Raw genomic sequence first — 22863 nt, 5'->3', positions numbered from 1 at the left:
TGAACAGTTATCAGCATGGATATTTTGGGTTTTTTAAAAGGCAGTTCAAAAAGGTGTCCTTAAAATCATGATGTTGAAGTGAATTACCATTTAAAAAAGGAACCTTGAATAAAATACTTTATTTCAAATTGAGCAAAGACAGACATCAGATTTTAGTTTTATACTCCTATTAAGTCCGTTTAGCTCACAGAATTTTGTCAGTAATATAATACATGGTTCAACATACATTATTCTACAATTGCCATTTACCCAAGAAGTGCAAGTCTTGTTAAAAATGAAAAAAATATTTGTTCATTGTCTGCATTGTAGTTTATAGCCAGCAGTATGCTAAAACAGAAAAAACCTACAGATTAGACAAGCTGTTTTCTAAAGCACTTAGTTGCTTGCAGATATGTATTACCATACTACACTGAGATGTTTTCTAGGGCAACATAAAAAAGCCCTGTAAAAGTGCAAGTGATCCAACTATCACTCGATGAAAGACAGATCAAGTTAAGGGGCACCACACAAGGCAACAGTGTGTTTGTTTACAACAGGATGCCACAACTAGACTGAACTAGCCTCATGCTCTGAGGTGCCTAAATATTAACTGATACTGCTACTTTTAGGTAATTAAGACAGTATTTTCTTTCCCTGCTGCCTTCTAGTCAACAAGTTTCCTTCTCTGTCTCCAGTTAAGCACAAAAGATTCAAGTTGTAAAATCGTTTTGTTCACAAGTTTATGCTATACAGCATAAAACAGCAGGGTCAGCACTTGCATTCTGTTCTGCACACAGGAATAAACATTGCTTATGTAGTTTAGCTCAAACAAATTTGAAATAACATAAAAGACAGAAGGCCAACACATTTTTAGGGTCATTGGGCTCCATAGCCCTCTCCTGAAGGTCACCTGAAAGGGACGCTAACGCACTGAGTTCAAAATTAAGTAGCAGGCTATATTTAGAATGATTTTAAAAGCTAGAAATCCTAAAATAATGTAATTTTTATTCAACTGCTAAACTTTCCTTAATTGAAAAAGAGAAAAAAAAAAGTCACACATACCATCACTGATACACCTTTAGTACATGAATTAGAAGTGAGGGTGAGGTAAGGACAAAGTGAATGCTTTCACATACCACCAAAAAAAGCCTTAAAGTTAAGTACGTTCAAGGAAATACCAACTTTTGGTTTCTCCAACAAAACAGTTGTAGACTTTCTCCTCCTCCTAAAAGATAGCATCTTTGAACATTTACTCTATAAGCAGTTTTCCTACTAATTACACATTCCAAATGCTTCTATTCTCAATTTAACATGGTGGATTGAACTCACTGCTGCAAAACAGCAGAGGCCCATGTGCAAACCATGTAGCAACAACTGAACTCATCTAAATACAAAGTCCAAAATAAACATAATCTAAAGAAATTCAGGATCATCGTGGAAGTATGAAAGCATTTTTAACATATTATGTTTGAGTTAGTAAAGTTACAGCTTATTTCAGTGTATTTTATAGGTCCAGTTTGAGTAAAAAGTAAATTAAAACACCCAGGGAAATGCGTGCAAATTATGATTATGCAGATAAAGGAAAACAGTCTTTAAAAAGTCTAACAGCATTAAGTGCACCAACTTTCCACTGCATACGCCTCTGTGCAAACATCATACTTTATCTATGCTACATGCTTCAGTAAACTCTCTTTTTTTGTTTGCAGAAAACTACCTGCAGTCTTCTAAAACACAGAAAATTGTCATATATGGAACAGACTATCAAAATCCTGTTAGCTGAGGAAGAACTTACATGTATTTCCTGCAATTTGCATGGTTGTGAAGGTACAACTGACAACAACAACTTAATTGTATAAGAACTGAAAGACAAACCTGGACCTGCTGAAAAGCTTTCAGTCTCTTCTTGAATCTAGAAGGTAAAACAAAATCGCATCCTCGAGCTAGCAATGCCAACTCCTTCCTTAGATCAGGATCTTGCCGCAAAGAAATCTCCTTTATCCTCATGCTTTCGGATTTCATATAATGTCTCTGTGTGCCAGTCCAGGCACTTGAGTCCCAGTAACTAGCAGAGTTGTTGTATTATCACACAGTGCCACTTGAAGCAGCAGCTGCGTCCGAGTTCTGTGATATTATAAGAGTCAGCTCAACTTCGCCTGCTCCATACATTAAAGGGAACTTGGCTGGAATCGCAAAAACAGATTGGAAAGTCACTTTGGGGGCCTGCCCTTTTGTGCATGCATTCCAAAGTCTAAATGGGACAGTATGGAAAAAACCAAATCTGTTTGGAGAAGCAGCTATAAAAGTAGCTTCCAATTTTAAAAAAGCAAGCCTTAAAGGAATGCAGAGAGGCCAGCCCTGGTCATTTTGTAGCTTCCTCCTCCTCCCATCCCCCTCAGCTTTTCCTTCTGTCACAAAACACTCACTGTCTAGCTTCAATGAAGTACCTCACCGAAGGATAAGGCTTATTACGCGGCAATTAAATTCCTTTTAACTCTTCCGCTCTTTAGCAGAAACAGCATTACACTGGGAAAATTAAGGCAACAACAGAAAAAGCTGCACACAGACTTTCAGAGTGGCTCACAGTTTCATGAAATAGATTTTTTTTTTTTTACATTCATCCAGATCTAAGTTACTGTATTGCAAGAATCTAAGCATTCAAATGCTAAGGCAGAGAGCAGAAGCAGAAATGAGGCAAATGTTACCACAATGAAATGCTGCTTTAAATCATGTTTTACAGAAGAGCTACATTAGAAATATCAATGACGCAACAAAATCTGAAAAAAGTTGACAAGACACTTTTTTTTTCTTAAATAGGAGTTTTATAAACATTAATATCCACATACTAGATTGCATACCTGTCACATTTCAGTAGCACTACAGTTAGAGTCAGCTACCACTCTATTTTCACTTTATTGAATCTTAAATACGTTTTAGGGGGGTGGTGGATAGGGCCATGTGTTAGTCCACAGAAATCTTCCTCCTAGAAACGGAAATCTGATAAGCTTTTGTGGAAATTAAAGTGACCTTCTGCCCTTCCTCCTTTATGGTTTTAGGTACATTAATTGATAATTGGTGAAGTTTCCACATTTTAAATGTGTATGCCTTTACCATAGCAATCTTTAGGAAATGCTACTATTTTGATGAAGTTTTTTTTTTTTTTTTTCAAAGAACATCATTACAGCTAAAGGATATGGCAACTCTTGCTATTCCAGTTCAAGCTGCGAACACTCTTAGTACCGTCAAATTCTCAAAGATGTTGGTATGTTGTCCATTTATTATCTCTACCTTGTAATGCACAAGTTACACTACTAACAGCATAAAGGGAAAGATCTGGCCAATCTTACTCTGCTTTCGTCTCTCATGCTTTAAATAAGGCCACTTTCTTGAGTATACAAAGATGTACACAGCCCAAGAAACACTAAAACAACTCTTTCACCACTAAGTTTGAGATTTCACTTACGGGACTGCATTATTTTATCCCCATGCTATGTTATCTATCATCTTTAGCCTTTTTCGTCCATTCAGTCATGCTATCAAGTAACAATATATTAATATCCCACAGTAAATATCCTTGTAAGATTGAGAAGAAAAGGAAAGTAAGAAAAAGTACTAGTGAAACATGAGTTGTCTTAATTGGATCCTTTTTAGTTTATCACACACTGTTAGACAGTAAATGATGACAAAAAGTCTGTTTTCTTGGGTTTTAGTACCCAGTTTTCTCCACCTGCTTCTTTATTGCAACTTGTTACGAAGAGATTTATTTCTTTCGGAAGTGGGAGAACAAGAAAGGAATTGACAAGGCAAGAGTCAGACATGTTGTGGTTGGCATGACCAGACTATCAAACTGCATCAAGCAAAACTGGCTGTCACTCACTGTCTTTTAGGAAGATCGAATCAACTAACCTGTGATAACCCTTGGGCCACAGGGAAGCCAGCGGGGAGCTGGGCACACAGCACACAACAGCAGTGTGCCTGGAACTTGAGACGGAGGACTGAGGTGTTAGAGTAGGAGAAAAAAATCCTACTCTGGCATCAGATACCCATTCCAGACCAAGATGTCTGGGGAAGGTCAGGAAGGTTGTATTGCAAGGCAGATTGCATTTCAGGTTAGGCAAAATAGGCCTTACTTAAAGCAAGGAAAGGTATCTTCTTACCTAAATTGCTTTCTATTTTCACCCCTTTTCACCAGGTGATGCACTCCCATTCACTACAACAGTCACAGTCACGTTTGAGGTGGCTCTAGTATGTCATTAAGATGAATGCCACATGGAGAGCTAACCTAAAAGACTGGAGCTCCAGTTCACCTGAACCTGCTGAAGAAGCCTCAGTAAGAAATCAATGTTCTGAACTCCATCTTGGAAAGAGTTGCAGATTTCCCTTCTTTTTCAAACGGAGCTCAGTTTGTCACCATTTAACCAGCATATTATGTTCAGTATTTTGAATATTCTGTATTTTCTTGTCATAACATTACTTCAATGCCTGAGGTAGGTGTCAAGTCAATCTCATTGTAAGCCTAATACTGTTTTAGCAAAGCACCACTGTAACTAGTCTGGTTTCAAACCTGCGTTTAGTTGCAATACATTGCGAAAGGTAAGTATACTGGCAGCTATCAATCACCTCTTTTTCACCATCTGAACGGAAAAGGGGTTTATATTGCCACATTTAAGGAAATACAAGCCTTTGTAAAGCAATATGGTCAAGAATCCCCTTATATCTGTTTTAGTCTTTTCAGTCATGAATTAGCCACAGGGGAAGGGGAAAGTCTGCTTCCATCCAGACTGAACTAGGAGCGTTCAGGTATAGTGTTACATTTATTCTAAATCTGAATTCTCTCCAGTGAAAGCTATGGCAAAATCCTCTCCTGGGTAAAGGGCTGGATGCCAGCCACAAAGCTGTTCAAGTATCCTGGCAGCTTATTATTAGCTACATAAACAGAGGGGAAGATGCATGCTCAGAGCTTCCTTCCAAAGCTAAAGATACACACTATGAATGGATCTGACTCAAGGGACTGTGGCTAAAGAGTTTACCACTTTAACAGAAATCTGAACATACACAATAGCAGTGTAATATGTATGTCGCTTTAACACAAAGTATTCAAGTGAGACAAAGATGAGGCTCACTAATATTTTGGGTAACATATAGCAAATAGAAACCTGAAGAATACCTTAAAAGCCTTAAGCACTTGCCTACAAAAATGTAATTTCTTGTCAGAAGCATACACTGACAGTAGATTTCAAGTCTTAAGAGACTATGGGGAACTGACCTCAAGTCTTTGGAAAAAGCATCCAAGCATTAAGTTAAATACGTAATAAGATGTATTCAGTCATACAAAATGTTTAGTTGCTGGGGCCCAGTCTCCAACCCAGTAACATGTGAACCAAGATGACAGAAAGCCTGTTTGGCCTTCGGAGACAGTTTAAATAAGGCTGAATGAGCAAGCCCAATGGCAACAGCGTGCAACCTAAAAGAATCCCTCAGCCTACGATGCTGCAGAAATGCTGCCAGAGTGGCCCCTGGGTTTACTGTGGAAAGAGAACTGTCTTATCTCCACAACAGTCAACTAAAGGGTTATGCAACTAGAGTAACCCTTTTCAAAAGAAACTAATTAGTGAGGGGCAGAAAAGAGCATTTAAGAGAAGATAACTAAGGCAAGGTAGCATCTTTATTGACACAGAAAAAAGATGAAACAGCATGACTAAAGTTAGTTCTTTCAAATGTTTAAAGTGGAAAAAAGGCACTATTAGTACAAGCAAATAGTTCAGGAAGATATGTATACAAAAAGAAGTCAAACAGCTAACAATGCTAAGTAAAATACAGCTACTAGGAGACAGGAAAGACAAAGAAGAAACTACATAAATACACCACAAGACAGACAAATTAAAGCAATTCTTTACTAGAGCAGGAAAAGAAGCAAACAATACAAAAAACCCTGAAATGTAAGGTTCATTTTTTTCCTCAGTCTTCACAAAAGATTGTGACTAGATTATCACCATTATCAAGAGTTGTTTCTAGACCACATCGTCCATATCCAGCCTTTGATCTACTGAAAGATGCTGGAACTAGATATGCCCCATTATTTTCATAATAATTAGAGATTTGATTTATAATTATTTGGTTACCAATTCAGATCAAAGCTCCACAGTCAGAGTGAAAGCTCCAGAGTCAGAGTGAACTTCTAACAAATCTAACCTAATTTCTGCAAAACGCATTGCATAATAGTAGATGTAAACAACATCACACTTCAGTAAACATAATGCTCATTGAGTATATGCATTATTTACACTAGTCTGCAGATCTTTAATCCTGCAGACCAGTGGTAGCCTGTGGATCATTGTTCTCAAGGCATTAAGTAAAAACTAAGGGGAAAGATTAGAAGGCAATATCCATCTCAGCCAGATTCGATTTTATGACCTGCAAAGTAAGAAAACACGACTTAGGCAGGCTTGGTAGCATCTGCAGTACCTTTCCGCTTAACACTATATGTAGCAACATCCAGTGTTGACACAGTCTAAATAAATGAACGAAGAATCATAGCACTTCTCTTTGGCAAGAATGCTAAACTCCCTCTCAAGTCTTCAAAAAGGCCCTTGCAGAGGAAAACCTCTTTATAGTAATGGACTAAAGTCTTAGTTGTCCAAGAACATTATTTTACATTATTATGAGCAATAAACAAAACATTCCCTTTGCAGGAGGCTATAGTATGTAGCAAGATTTACTGACCTTGATTTTAGTAGAACAGGTACTGTAAAATATGAAATGTCTAGAGAATGGGAAAATGCAAGAATAAATGGGAAGTAGCAAAGAAAATTCTGCTTTTAACCATATAACTGCTGAAGCAATCAAGAACATTCACAAATATTGATTATTTTAATTTCCCCAAATTCCTGACTCTATCCTGAAATAAGGACGCACAAGGTTGAAACCTAACCATCCTTATATTGATAGATAAGGAAAGAGATTTAATGGGATCCCAAATAATCAGTTTTCCCAGTTCTTCAGACAGTCGTCTAACTTGCTTCTCACTAGTAACTTCCCATTTCTAACTGCTCTGTATGGAAAGAGAGGAGAAGAGTGCACTTGAGCTGAACAGAGTAACAAACTGTTACTTACCATCTCTAACTTCCCTTTGGATTAGTCACCCCTTTTGAGCAGTACACTGGCAAAACCTAAGGGAGACAAAGTCTACAACGTCTAGATCACAGCAGGAATCAAGTTGTTATGCTCATATTCAGTTACCCAAATTGATTGTTTTAAAGTTACTGATAGTGTCGAGTATGGTGTGCTACACCGATGAACCGCTAGATGTTGTCACTGTGTACTTAAGAAATGTACCTTCACAGGGAGAAACCGATCTTTTGGCCTTGGAAGTTAATGTGAATCTAGGTCTAGATGCATATTTTCTCTTGGAAGATGCAATGCCTCCCCCATAGAACACGCAGACAATTAAAAAGCATGGAAGTCTTGCATACATGTGCCTTCTCTAAAGATTATTTTAATTTTCCAGTACTCTTGGATTAGACAGAGCAATGTCTGAAGGTTCTTTCCACAGTTGCTGAAAGGATCAAGAATTTTTAGGAAGCAAGACAGTGGATAAAAAGACACCAGTTAGATGTGAGATATATGGTCATGTTGGTAGCCCAGGAAGGATGGGCTGATCAGATTCTCTGCGCATTACCAAAAGAATGCCATGTATGTACACCATGCCATAAGCTGTTATCAGATTATAAGCAAGATAAGATACATGGCACCTTGATATGACTACACTGCCTGGACTCCAAAGACATAGCATGGGCCTTTTTAGATTGCTAACTGCATCTGGCAGACTAACTTCAGCAGGCATCAACACTACATACTATAAAACTGACACATGACAGTTAATGGATGGTTTCTATTCCTTTCAGAACAATTCTCATGTTCTCTGCCATCTTGGGAAAACATTATCAGTTTACATTTTACTTGTGCACGGCATAAACAGAGTTTTAATGGAAATAGGCTGTTGGAATAGTGCTTTACAGATAGAACGTCTTTACTATTCATGATCTTCAGATGATCTTATTCATCAGATCATGAAAACCAGGTACACTCAAATTGATGCTGCTGAGGTGGCTATTGAACAGAGGAAGACATAAGCAAAATATCTAGTATGGATTATACAGATTAAAGTCACACTTGCTCTACTCAAATGCTGGGGTTTTGCATTTTAGATGAAGCATGACGCTGCAGAGACTAGCCACAGATGAAGCTACAGTCTACAACACACACATTTTTAACTTTACCAGGGGAAGCCTCTGAATAGCACAATAGGTTGAAATGAAGAATCAGTTCAGGCTGATTCAGAACGCCACCGAGATTTTCCTACAGGAGACAGCAGCTTTTATAATTATAGGAGTCTAACATTATGCATTATGCAACTTTTCAAAGTCACACAGGCCATTCTGGATATTCAGTCATTTCTGGATTTGTATTATTTACCTTGTGTCACCTTAATTTAGAAGTTGACAGAGTAATCTGGTATAAAGTACACGAATGACAATGTTTTATAACTGTCCAGCAACTTATTTAAACATTTCACCAGCTGTTCAGTACTTCATCATTTTGACATGAACTGAATTTTCAAATAATCCTTTCAAAAACACATTTATATCTTGAAATCTCATCATTTCCAAAACTAGAATGATTGGTGTATGAAAGTACAACCACTACTTTAATTCCAGCGTCATAGCATAACACAACATGTAATTTAGTCCCTGAAATCACAAGACAATAATTTTGAGTCAGCAACAGCTGCAGGACAGCTTCTTGCTTATGCTTTCACTTGAGATTTCCCTCTTAAAGCTAAGTCAACAGATCAAGCAGCTTAAGATACAGACCTTGTTCTACAGGCCAATCAGTAAGATTGCAAATTGTAATTTACCAATTAACAATGAGATTTCTGGTAGAACTCCTATAGAGACTTACTCTTGAACTAACACTACTGTGTTGATCATGAATCAGTATGAAATCATTGCTGATACAGGAGACAGAAAGGCAACAGAAACTATACTGATTTCTACAGAGCTAAACGAAAAGTCGTGCACTTCCCAAATTCCAAGCAGGGTACAGCAGTAAAGGACAAAGCAAAGAAAGAAGGCAGAACACAGAAGCTGGTCACTGATAACCAACCAGACTTTAGCTTCCAGTATAATAACTAAAGGGGCAACCATTGCACATGAAGAAATAAGACTTAATAAGACCGCTTGTAGAGGTATAACAACACAAATACATCACCAGAACAGCAACAGTACTCTTGACTAGCAATTTCCTCCATTATCGATCACTGGAAGTCTTGACGTGAATTTTTTTGAACACTCTAGAAGACCTTTCTAAAATACTAAGCTTAAATTTGTTACTTGACAAATAAACAAGTAGTCAAAATTTTAGGAGGTATTCTTTAGTGTGTGTTAACAGCAAGTAAGACAACAAAATTGGTGATTTTTTGTTTAAAATCTTCAGTTATAAGAGAAGACTTTTAAGAAGTACTGGTGGACGAGAAGCTCAATATGAGCTGGCAATGTGCTCTTGCGGCCCAGAAGGCCAACCGCATCCTGGGCTGCATCAAGAGGAGCGTGGCCAGCAGGTCAAGGGAGGTGATTCTTCCCCTCTACTCTGCCCTCGTGAGACCTCACTTGGAGTATTGCGTCCAGTTCTGGAGTCCCCAACATAAGAAGGACATGGACCAGTTGGAGAGGGTCCAGAGGAGGGCCACAAAGATGATAAGAGGGCTGGAGCACCTTTCCTATGAGGACAGGCTGAAAGAGTTGGGGCTGTTCAGCCTGGAGAAGAGGAGGCTCCGGGGTGACCTTATAGCGGTCTTCCAGTACCTCAAGGGGGCCTACAAGAAAGATGGGGAGAGGCTGTTCAGGAGGGCCAGTTGTGATAGGACAAGGAGTAATGGTTTTAAAATAGAGGGAGGTAGATTCAGGTTGGATATTAGGAAAAAATTTTTTACCATGAGAGTTGTAGAACACTGGAACAGGTTGCCCAGAGAGGTGGTGGATGCTCCATCCCTGGAGACGTTCAAGGCCCGGTTGGATGAGGCCCTGAGCAACCTGATCTAGTTGGAGATATCCCTGTTCCTTGCAGGGGGGTTGGACTAGATGACCTTTGAAGGTCCCTTCCAGCCCTAACGATTCTATGATTCTATGATTCTATGAAGTCTTTGCTGTAATGATTATTCATGAAGACTATTAGTAGATGGAAGTAAGAAAAATCTAGCCCATCAAGTGCTTTCAACATTACTTAATTTCAAATAGTTTCTTAGTCAGTGAAGCATGTTACAAGGATAAGAATTATTTACAATATATCAGTGATGCTCATATCTAGTAATGTTTACAAAATCTAGAATATTAACTGTTTATACAGACAGAGTTTATACAACTCAAGTTGTATACAAGTTTATACAACTCAAGCTTCTAACAGAATAAAACTGTTTAGGAACTGTTCCACTGAATTCTAAAACTAGATCAAGTCAAGCCATTTCATAAGCTCTACAAACCTTGCTTTGTCAACATCACATCAAGAAGGCCCAATCAAACCTTCTTCATTGTGGGCACATTTACAACTCCACTTCTAGATATTTTGCAACGTTTCCCTTGTCACCCACTCATAAGGTCTTTCCCTGCATTCTCCTTGCATACAGGTTTCTACGAATGTTGTGAAGGTCTCCTGTAGTCTTCTGACTCATCTCATTTGTTGCCTGAAATCACCCAGTTTCTAGTAAGATCTGCATAGAACAAATACATAAGGCTAGTTCCATATAAAGCGAAACTAAACATTATGTGCAAGGTTATTTAAGCACATATCCCAAAAGCCCTAAGAGCACAAGTACCTGCAGTCAAGAAATGGTACATGGGTGGCTCAATAGTTTCTAGCTTTTTTTGGTGTATCAGATAGTTATTGCTACACAGAAGAGGCATATCTATCATGAAGTACCAGAACATGCTTCTAAAAACATCTGTCGACCACTGGTTAGCTTTCTACAGACCCATTTTAAGTTGTATCTGCTATTTGCAGAATATAAGCTCATCTTATCTACCAAGACATTAGTACCATCTGGTCACCTTGAAGACAAGAACACCACACTAATACAATCCAACACAAAGGAGTTATTCACATATGTAACAGTCAGAACATTAAATTTAGTAACAATTTATAGTGGACTGCAGATAACAATGAAAGTGCTTAACGAGTATCTTCTCAAATCAATGCAGCTACTTAAGTTGCCTAACTTTCATTGAATTATTCAAGGCAGTTGTGTGTGTAAAGCACGTAAACTTGCAAGACTCAGCCATATGATATTACCATTGGTATCTTGTAGATTTTTCTCATAACTTCGCTTGCTGAAAATTCTGTGCACTCACTGACTAGGTCTATCAGTGGACAAACTAGTTCACCAGATGAACTGCATTAATTGTTTTGTACTGAAGTAAGCCCATACATACTTTTGGCCTCAAGTTTATTTCTTGCTGACAGAGTAAGCATAGGGCATATGGAGAGGTTCTCGAAAATATGACAGGTTCTCAAACATCACAGAAGGAAAAAAAGAAAGCTATCTCCTCTATATCAACATATAATTTCCTCCTAGACTGACCACCTGTTAAAAGAATGAACAGTTTAAATGACTGATGTAAAGCTAGAATTACGCTTAAATGTTTTGAAAGACTGGGCAGAGAAACAACTGGAAGTAAGTAATAATCTCATACAGCTATGAACTTTTTTTGTTTGCTTGCTTTTGAGTGATAGTTACTCACATAAGAGACAGTGCCTGTGATTAATAAATTTCATCCAAATATTTGAATTCATCCTGTGTCAGGATTCAGGTGAATTTTAAGTTTGAAGAAAGCCACATATAATTCTGAATTCCATTTTTCAGCACTAGAAATGCCAAAACGTCTTAAGAATGGATGCAGCATATAAGAAATATTTATAAGTTTCCAGTAGGACAGAAATATCTTCTTTCAAGTGCAATTGCCACTTTGAAAGAGGACAAAAGATCACTATCTCTTCTAACAAAGCACAATGTGCAAACAGAATTAATACAACTGCTAAGAAAGCCATAACGTTTACGTCCCAGGGTACAAGATACAGTTAGAACAAAAAGCTATAGCACTGAGTAACATCCGGTTTCTCATTTATACATAAAATTAATAGTTGGTTCTCTAACCAGGACAATGATTCTTCTATTCCAAGCTATTCAGTACAGCAAAGCTTAAGAAGAATAACATAACATATTATCAGTGCTGTTTATGCTAACTACTATTATTTCACCACACTTGAAACTAATAATGATTTTCTAGGAACACCTACAGCTGCCCTCTTCCAGACCTTAACATGAACTTCTGGCTGTCCTTCCTTTGTTGGCACCATAGAAGGACCTTTATTGTGAACACATTAGTGCTGACATCTGTCATAGTACCCTGTTATCATCATAAAAGTACATCAGTTTGATACCAGGTTATTTACAGTCTGCCTTTAAGTCACGGGCTTGAGTTGGAAGCCAAGTCTTCCATCCTCCCCACTTAGTGATGGGACATGGCACTGTTAACACTAGCTTTGCATAACACAGTTAGGGAGCCTGTGTGCTAGACCACACTTAGTCCTGCACGGCGTAATCTGGTGCGCAGTGCAGGGCTAATACAGCTTACGTAACCCAGACTCCCAGTTTGCATTGCTTCTAGTGTTAAGGTACACTAGGTAGCAACTCAGATGCAGATGACATGTAAGACTAGACGCTCAAATAGTCAAGGCCGACATCAAAGCTTAATAACTTCTTAAGTTAAAAGTTGGCAAGATTCAAACACCGTCATTCCTCTTACTTGTCTGATGTTTTATAAACATCATTTCTCTGTTTGCTCTGTAGAAGGTGGTCTCCCAAAAAACATACAGCACGCCTGCAAAACATGGAGTTAGTTCACCACTGGTCTAAAGGATGCAGGTCTAAGCCTAGCTACCCTTCCATTCCAGTAATCAGAATTCATTTGTTCTAAAAAGCAACTGTTAAGTGTTATTATGCTCAAACTTTTCTCAATGTTAAAAGGTTTCATTCTAGTTCTCTCTTTAAACTAAAATGGATTCTAGTAATACCACTCCTTTTGAATCAACTAACTGGTAACAAAAATTTGGCAAGAACAATAGCAATGAAAAAAAATCTATGCAGCAATACAGTAAAGTAGTAAAAAATTACAAATTACAGAAATACAGGGCAATGAGCTTTAATAGTTTTCACAGGATAACAAGCAGGAACAGTATGCTTATCAAGCAAAAGACATACAGAAACCAATCCAAGGAATACCTTTGATATAAAGGTTGACCCCGCAGAGAAACGGAAAATAACTTTGAAGTACCTCAGATCATATCACATTCTCTCTGCACCACTCCCCCCCCAAAATGCCCGTAGGGAATTCTGTGAATTGTTTCCCCAGATGCCTTGCACACCAGCTGGTTAGGATTAAACATCTTGCCTGCGGCTTCTTTTAGGTCTTGAGGCCTGGCATTTTTGACAATGTGATGAACAGTGCACAATTGTGTACACCCCATATGTTTAAGATAATCTAGAGTGCCAGAAACACAGTTAAATCCATGTACAGTAGTGATAAGGGTTAGAAGAAAGCTACGACAGCTATTCTTCAAATTGGAAAGTTACAGGTCCAGAATTTCCTATTTTTACAACAATATACTCATAAAATATTCAAGATTTAAATGTTGAGATTTTTCTATGCCTCTGATTTTCTGTTATTTTAATTCATTTAGTACATACAAATCACAAGCCCACTTGCAGAATACTAAGTGCTAGCAAGCACTTCACAAAGACGACCAGAACTTTGCAATTACAGTGTTTGTACAATGGATGCAGTCAGATACTGACCTCACTACTAATGACACCATGGAAGTGAAGGGAAGTATCGTCTCTAAAGGAAAAAAAAACTCACCACCTACACAAACACTGTTTTGTTTTCACTTGCACCAAAACACTCTGTAAGATTAATTTTCACGGTAGAGTTCTGTCTAGATTTCAAAACTTGTGTGTGGATTAAGCCAACAGTTTATCCTGAATTAGTGTTTTTCCAGAACTTGGCTGTAAGTGCCCTGTCCAGATGAACAAATTCCCATTGGAATCACCTCAGTTTTTTGTTCATCTTTAACCATAAAGAGCATGTAGGTTCTTTCATTATCTGAGAAAGTACTTTGTACTTCCTAATGAGTGGAGGCCTTCAACTATCTTGAAAGACAGCAAATTCTCCTCTGACAAGACATTAGTGTTTCAGCAAAAACATGTGGCAACTTCAGAATTTTGGATAAAAATATAACCCTTAAACTTCATATACAAGCTAATCTCTGAAAAAGAGAAAAGATCTCGAATACAATAGCTGACAGCTACAATACTTTTAATGCTGTTTAACAGTTGCCGTCAGAACACCAACTTGTTTTGTTCATATGCTACTATTTAAGGTGTTAAAGATTAAATATCTAATTAATTCCAAGACTGGTCTTCCAAGAATGCTTCCCATTCTGCAAAACATGTTTTTCTAACAAGTACAGAAACATGTAGCATGAAAATGTCATTTCCTACACATTCACACTTATTACCTGGTAATAACCTGAGGATGACTGTTTTCTGTTACCAGCTTTATTGTTCCATGTCCTTCAAAAAAGTTGCAGGAACATTCTAAGAAATGGGAAAAGGTGTACAGCAACCTTACCCATAACCAAACGTAGCGATTCAGCTCAGTGATACTGAGAACGCACCCTGCCAAAATGAGTTTACTACTTGTATGCAATATTATTAGAGTTCTTGTACACAGTAAGAAAAAGTTTAATAAGAGGATGCCTAAGTTGACCTACATAGTCCTGAAAGAAATAATTCTCCAGCTCTTTATGGCTGGATATAAAAGCCCTTTCCTAATATCACCCTCGGGCACACAGAGTTAAGCACATTAACTTTCACCATATTCTAGGACTGCTATTTAGAATGTCAATCTGTATTACTGGACCTACATTACATTACCTACATTAAAAAGCTATCTGAAACTTTTTCTTCCATTTATAGAAACGAGACGAAGACCTCAAACTTACTTAAAGTCAAATGAGGGAGCTAAAACCATTGTGGCTCAATTTGTGAACCATGATCAAGTGCACAAAACCAGATGCATTACTTTTGACACTGTAGCAGGTAGTCGATGGATGTATGAGAAGGAAAAGGGATATATCTTGCTTTCTGTAAGAAAATACACTGTCATGGCAGAACAGGCAATTATGCAACTCTTGGTGGTATTTTAAGAGCTGATGCCTACTCCAAATGTAATTTACACATCTTAGATTAGGAGACTTTTGGATGAAGCTTGAATTCAGTGGAATAACAAACCCATAAATAAATTTCTTATTGCTTGGCAACTTCCCCATGACCAACTCCTTGGGAAAAAAAAAAACAACCAACAACCTAACCCTCTGGGTTCTCTCTCAGCACTATACAAACAATTCCAATTAAGAACATTACTCTTCATTAATCTCTTCTAGTTCTTCTTTATGAGATCTGCTTCAAGTGATCAACCAAGACACATGAAGAGAAATTACAGTACACAAGTTAGCAATCAAGTACATCAAGTAACAGTGGCTTTTAATGGAAACTCTCCCTCTGCTCGCTTTTATCTGATACAAGAACAAATTGAGCATCTGCTAACTTTCTACGTTTCACTAGAACAGGAAACATAATGGTGTGAACATAAAAAAAAAATAAATCAATTGTCATGCCCTGCTGTCTGACTAGTGATTATGCATGAAATACAAGTCCCTATTATTATAAAGTCAGTCTAGACAATCTCTACACTAGAGGTGTGATGTCTTGTAACTAAGAAGTGGAGACTCCAAGTTTTCAAGCTAGATTTGAAAATTAATATTTATGAAATCAAGACAACACTTCAGATTAAATGTTTTAGCGCAAAAAAGTAGTCACGTTGTTACTCCTGTGGGTCGAAAGGTAAGTAGATAGATTCGATACACACTGATAACAGACAAGAAATAACTAATAAACATCCTCAGTTCTAACCTTTCTACTCTTATCGACCTGAGAAAGCTTCCCTGGGACACCAGGAGGTTTGGCCAGCGTATTAAGTTAGATACTAAAGCATGTAGAGTGATTGGGACTGACGACCACTTACAACTTACTAGTATTATTAAATTACATGAATTTATAGTCCTATAGCAGAAATAGCATGCTTCTTAACACCACCTTTGATATAAGGCAGATCATATATGCAATGCTTCGTTTTGTTAGGCACCACATCATTTTCTATCCAGTTTTGTTAATCTAGACATTAGATGGAACTGAACTGCAAGTTTAAAAAAAGAATCACAGGTTGGGGGCAGGGGTGTTATTCTTGCATAGAGGGCATTGTCTATTATAAGTCAAGACCTCCTTAGAAAGGAAGCATTGAGTGCACCATGCAGTACCAAAACAATTACTTTGTTAACATGCAGATTCAGTGGAGCCAAATTTGAGTCTTGTACTAACAATAGTGCCTGGTATCATCAGACAAAGGAATATTTGCAGTGAAGGCAGTATGTTATGAAAATAACACCACAAACAAACACAGGGACTTACATTTGTCCACAACTGGTTTGCATTTAACAGTGGAAGGGCCTGTTATCGAAAGCGTGGCAACTGAAGCATCAGCCCCTGGCTTGAGTTACCTCTGGCAAAAGTAAGTTAAACAAGAGGCATCCAGTAAGTGTGATCTGTTTAGTAAACTAAATAGCCTTTGTAAATGACCATGTCTGATAGAATGCTAGACTTTTCTTTTATATAAAATGTGAGATGTATTTCATGAATGACACTTGGTTAGTCATGGTTATCTGACCTATCTATCCAAGTTTTGGGTTTTAAAATTATTTCTCTTCCATTCTCCAGCTCTAAATATGGATCCTCCCCCATACTGGTCACTGCTCAGTGGACACAAAGACATTATTGAAAACTACTTTTTTGTTATAAGGCTATTTCTAGCTTTTCCATCACTTTTAGTTTGTTCATGCCTGTTAAGAAACGCAAGATACTAGCCCTAACTTTATTGCATAGGAGAGGCAATACTTCAGAAAACAAGAATCACCTGGTTTGACTTTTCCTTGCCTATGCTGCACCCACTGAAGCAAACATAACATGTAAGTTAGTTGCAATACAGATCAGTATTGCATAATGTTTGAAATTACAGCTCAAAACCCGGGTAGATATATCAAATCTAACCAGCTGTACTGGATACAGAATTTTTGAGATGTCTTCGACTGCAGTTTTAAAGAACAAGGGCAACATTGGTCTCGACAGAAAAATTACTGGAAATAGAAAACAATTCTTTTCTCATTTTGTGTCAGGCACGTATGACTTATAAAAAGTAACAGAGTTGCAAGGAGCCGAGACAGTCTTTAGAAAGTTTAGGCCACCTAGCCATTAGTGCTAATGACACAGAAACACAGATATTTTACATTCAGCGCTGCTACTTCACTCCACTCCCGGTACCTTCTGTGGGGAAGCTCATTACTTGCATAATTCATCAAGACCACAGAGACAAAGTTTACTTCCATTTAAACAAATAGATCTAATAAGTAAGAAACAACTTACTACTCTGGTTCCTGAGGATCGACGTGTTGCTCTAACACTAGAAGCGTTCCTTGAGCTGGCTGGAGTTGCCAATGGAAGAGTAGTAGAAAGTTGAGGAGGACTGAAAGACATCAAAGGCAATCTGGTATCTCCTAATATGCATTGCTTGGAATTGGAATTTTTATTAGTGAGTCTCTCATTTTTACTATTTCCTGAATCTCCATTACCAATCTCCGTTTTCACCTCATTCTTGATTCTTCTCAAGCAGTCCTTCAGTGTCAGCTGAGTTGCAGGCTGACTCAACCAGCACAAAAAGAGTTCATCCACCTTCATTTTCAGTACAGGTTGCAGAACTTTTCCAGGTGACATTTTCTTCTAGTTTCTCTCTTTGTTGGACCAAATTCAAAAGAGGGGTTTGACAATCATCTACTTATTCCACTTGACTTTCAGTGTTTCACATACTCCAGAGTTCCTGTTAAATAAAATACTGTTATTTAATCTGGCAGTTTTAAGGAATTGTTGATATTTATTCCCTCAAGATACCAACAGGTATTGTGAGATACACACTAACATGTGATTACAACAACATTTTGCAAGTCCAAGCCATTAATCAGAGTCAAATCAAGAGGATAATTCCTTTTAATGGCATACTGTGTAGATGATGGAGACTGGAGAGAAAGAAACTGCGCTTAGACTTTCTCAGAGAGCTATCTAAGATTCTCCAAGAACATGTGTTAAAAACCATATTTATTATGACAAAAAGCCTTGAAAAGACTAATAATTGAACCTGCTAAGATCTAAATGCCTAAGCAGTTTATGCAAAGCCTTGGTGGTCGTACAATTAAGATTTAAGAAGCAAGCCTTTCAGTCAAGAGATTTAGAGTTAAGACTGAAGGCTCAATTTTCATGCTGAAGTCTGTGCTTCTGACTTAAATTTTTGCATTCCTTATTGCAGTGCAAGATCCATTCCCATATGAGTGATGTCCAGCTGAATTCCCAAAGATCCTTCCTCAGGATTTGATTTGCCTGCCCACTTGGTACCACGCAGTCGTTTGATATTTTAACAACTGATCTATTTGACGTTCACTTTTACAGGTTTTTAAAGCCAATGTGAAATCCAACATGACTCAAAAACTAGGATAGTACGATTTCAGGTTCAGTTGCTTAACTGAAACAAAAAGAATATATGTTTTCTCAGAGACCCAGAAGACTAGAGCTAAATACTGAGAACAGAACCCAACTTACTCCATCTTCATCTCCACAATCCAAATTACTTAGTGATCTGGTATAGTTTAATTAAACCCTGTGCTACCTCCTGATTTGTCTTTTCTAAGCCTTTTTCAGTATTTGATCCACACGCTGAAGGCAGCAAAGATACGCAAATACTTTGCTAAAGAAGCCTTAAAATAAGCACTTCAATTTGGAAGCGAGTAACACGCAGCAAATGAACGCACTATTAAAATCAAAGCTCAGTCTTCATCCCACAGCATAACTATAAACCTTACAACACTGCACCAGTTACATTATTTAAACCTGTACATTCAATAACTTCACAGTTAAGTTATTCCGTTGCTGAAACTGAGGGTCACGTTCTTTCCCTAGTTTTTCAGATAAACGCTTTTGCCCGGGCTGGAAGGACAGCGGTGCCGTGCCGCACCGGCAGGCCCCTCCGCGGGCGGTAGGCCGGGAGAGGCGGGCGGCCACCCCGCCTGCCGCGGCTGCCCGGGGGGGAAAGGCCTGCCGCCTTTAAAAAGCGGCGGGCACAGAGCCAGGCGCGTCCACTGCGCAGGGTGGCGGCGGCCGCCACCGTACCGGACACCGGGGCCGCCCCCGTCTCCGCGGAGCGAGCGGCTCTGGAGAAAGGCCAGCCTGGCACAGCTAGGAGGAAGCGAACCGCCGCCACACACCTGCCGGCACCCGCTCCCCCTGCGGACGGCTGGCGGGAGCAAGCAGAGGGGCGAGCGCTCCCCGCAAGCGGCTCCGAGGTGACGCGGCTTCACGCCGCCTCAGCGACGCCGAGGGGCAAGCGAGGAGCACGGGCAGGACGGGCATCGCCGCACAAGTTCCCCTCAGAAAAACCGACGGCAATCGCCCACCTACCCCGCACCGCCCCTCCCGCCGCTGCCTTCAAACGCGCGCCTCCTTCCGGCCCGCCTCGTCCGCCCGCTCACGTCTCGCGAGAGCTCGCTCCTTCCCCCCTCCGCCCCCCGCCGGAGACGCGGCGGACGGTCACTATGGTAACGAGAGGGGGCGGGGCGCGGGAGGGGCACGCGGCGTTCGCTCCGTGCGTCGTGACGTCGCAGCGGTCTTTTTGCCTCGTCTTCTGCCTTCCCAGCAGCCTTTGCGGCGTCGGCGTGGGGCAGCGGCTGCTGCTGGTGGCTCGGCCGCCCCTCCCTCAGCGGGGGGTGCTGGGCCAGGCCCCGGCCCCGGCCCCGGCTCCGGCTCCGGCCCCGGCCTCGGCCTCGGCCTCGGCCTCGGCCTCGGCCTGGGTGCGGGCACCCGTATGGTGACGTGATGGGCAATGGGCACAGCCCCCTTCTCCCCCTGCCGCTGGTCGACTTCTGCCTCCGCGTGTGTGCCCCTCTCGGGGCTGAGGCGGCAGCGCCGTGCTGCTAGAGGAGGGCGAAGTTCTCGGGCTGGTCGGTGGGGCCTTCCACCCCGAAAGCGGCGGGTTTTGTTCCGTTCAGACCGGCGCCCTGCTCTCCGGGTCGGGATGTGCACGGCTGCTGACGCGCCGCGGTGCTGCCGGCCCGTGTCCCCCTGGTCCCAGGGCCTCGGTGCCGTCACCTGTGCTGGACTTGGAGGGTGTCTGTGATGAGCTCGATTCTGGGCCTGTGGCTCACTGCCTGCTCCTCGCTGACTGGTTTTGTAAGAGGAGCTGAGAAGTCACGTGAGCTTACCTTTGCATGTTCCAGCTGCTAAATCCCATTAAAGGAGAGCAGAAAATACTTTTTCTGTTGTGTTTCTGTGCGAACAATTGTAGTTGCCATTGACGTCACAGGATTACAAATGAAGATGAAATGGGAAGTGGAGGCAGTAGCAAATAAAAAGATAATCTCCTTATTAAGGGAACAGTGTCTGCCAATCTGTTTGGGGACCCTTTTGCACTGGGTGACATACACTGAGAACACATGGTTGCCAGCCTTCACAGGCACTCCTGTGAGATTCTCTAGGTGCTTCTGTCAATGGAGTGTTACAGAGCAGAGCCTTGCCCCATTCAGTTCTTTTCTTTGGTATTTTGTACACCAGCGAATCATCTGTGTTTTTACATCAGATCCGTACTTCCACTACACTGTATTTTCCTCTTGTGCCTGCACTTCACTTTCGTTTATTCATTTTACGTTTTTGCGCTTCCTTTACTGCGAGAGACTCTCCAGATACATGACAGGTTGTTATCACAAATCCTTGGAATGTAACTACCGTGGAACTGAGGCTGTACCACAAATGGTACCATTTGCATGTAACAGTGGTTTGAAGGGAAGGCCTAAAAACGCAGACGACATTATAATAGGGTAAGTGAGGGAATGGGCTTGCCTTCTTGTTTGTGGGGACTTAGAGAGAGGACACAAATAAGAAAGCGCTGAGGAGAAGCAAAATACTAGATGTCATGAGAATGAGATCTGCTACAGTTCAACATATTTCTATTCTGATAATACTCAAAATATTATTATCTTCTGGCAAAAAGCAGTGTTACTCTTGTAAGTATATCAGAGGGCTTTGACTTACAGCTGTAGACACTGAATATGCTTTCCCAAGTGTTAAAATGAGATTCTGCATTCAAGAAAACCTGTAGAGTGTTGAAAGTTCTTGAAGGAGTCTCCACTTTTTGAAACCAAGTAGTAGTCTGTTTCCTGCCCGTTGGTCTGTGAAGTTTATAAAGTATGTTTTTAGAAAACTGAGGTGGACAAAATGACATTATTTTAAACTGGAGTAAAGCATTCAACATAACAGAGTAAGCAGATGTCAAAGCATGGATAAATCTGTAAATATGATAGAAGTAGCTTTAAAGCAAGGGAAAAGAAAATGAAAACCCTGTGTTATGGATAGCAGCAAGCTTTTTGGCCGAGAACTGAAGGGCTGAATTAAGAAGACTGATAGCAGAGCCACAGACACGGAACAAAGAGGACTTTAAAAACATTTTGAATGCCTTTGAAACATTCCTTAGTGATGGTGTAGCCATCTGTTGATTGACATGCTGAAGACAGGTGGCAAGAAGGGGATCAGAGCGTGAGTTGACAGAGTTGTAGAGTTGGATATCATCTACACAGAGATGACGCCCTTTGTTGAAACTGGCAATGAAATCTCCCAGAGGAACAGGAGAAATAAGAAAAAAGAAATGGGGAAAAAAAAACCTCTGAGCAATATACACAGTCGCAGTATTCTCTTGTGTATGCTAGTGTGTATTCAAAGCAATTCTACTTCTGACATTATGTTTGTCAGAGTTTGTCATGATTAACATTGGTATGAGAGAGGAATCAATTCCATGTGTCTTCCGTTAAACAGAAAGTGCTTTGGGCATCATCACCAGGTCGTACCGATACTTGCAATTGACAGGGATGTTTTGAATGTGTCTCTGGACGGATAAGGTCTCCTCAGCAGTGTATCTACTGCCAGGGATGTGTGTTTGTAGAAACAAAGGAACTCAAACTTGGCCAAAAGTGGAAAAAATACCTAAATTGAACCTCTTTGTTCATATCTTCCACCAGGAATTGAAACTTGAAATCCCTTTTTGACGGCTATTTCCATGTTGTTCGTGGCATGGTAAGTACAGAAGCTGTACCTTTTCTATGTTGCTTTCAATGTATGGAAAACAGAAGTCTGTTTGAGTGTGTTACAATTTATGTGAAATGTGTCTATCTGGTTTGAGGATGGGCTCCTTTAAAAGTCCATTGAATAATTATTAAATGTAAAGGTACCAAGGGTGCAATATCCAACTGATACCTGAAAGTTAAAGTGATGGGGTCACACTTAGCATTGTTCTAAAAGATGCAGACTACACGTTAGATAAGGCAGGGATCTGTTTAATAAGTGCAAGGGAGTAGTGTGTTGGTGTAATTCGTACTGATTAGTAGTAGGAGTGCTTGAGCCTAACTACACCGTGCGGTGGAGTTAGTACTCCCACGCTCGTGTGCCCAGGTAGCACAGTGCCTCCCTCCATGTAGCGTGTGGAGGTACTAACCCCGGTGCAGAAGCTGAAGAGACACTCTAGCTTCCAGTTCTTGTTGGATCTGTTGCATACAGCTTGTTTCTGGCCTTTTTTT

General features: G+C 40.0%; 1 protein-coding gene across 1 annotated transcript in view; it reads right to left on the bottom strand.

Annotated features, from left to right (window-relative positions):
- Nucleotides 1–18069, bottom strand: part of PPP2R3B (protein phosphatase 2 regulatory subunit B''beta) — a 55792-nt gene extending 37723 nt beyond the window's left edge. Inside the window, exon 1 of the mRNA XM_009983667.2 lies at nt 17624–18069. Within this exon, the coding sequence (XP_009981969.1) occupies nt 17624–17971 (348 nt within the window). The 5' untranslated portion in view covers nt 17972–18069. The remainder of the gene's footprint in view (nt 1–17623) is intronic.
- Between the last annotated feature and the right edge of the window lie 4794 nt (nt 18070–22863).

Source organism: Tauraco erythrolophus, chromosome 1, assembly GCF_009769465.1.
Source record: "Tauraco erythrolophus isolate bTauEry1 chromosome 1, bTauEry1.pri, whole genome shotgun sequence".
Classification (NCBI taxonomy): Eukaryota; Metazoa; Chordata; class Aves; order Musophagiformes; family Musophagidae; genus Tauraco; species Tauraco erythrolophus.
Note: the sequence above shows the minus strand (reverse complement) of the source record. Positions and strands in the feature narration are given on the sequence as shown.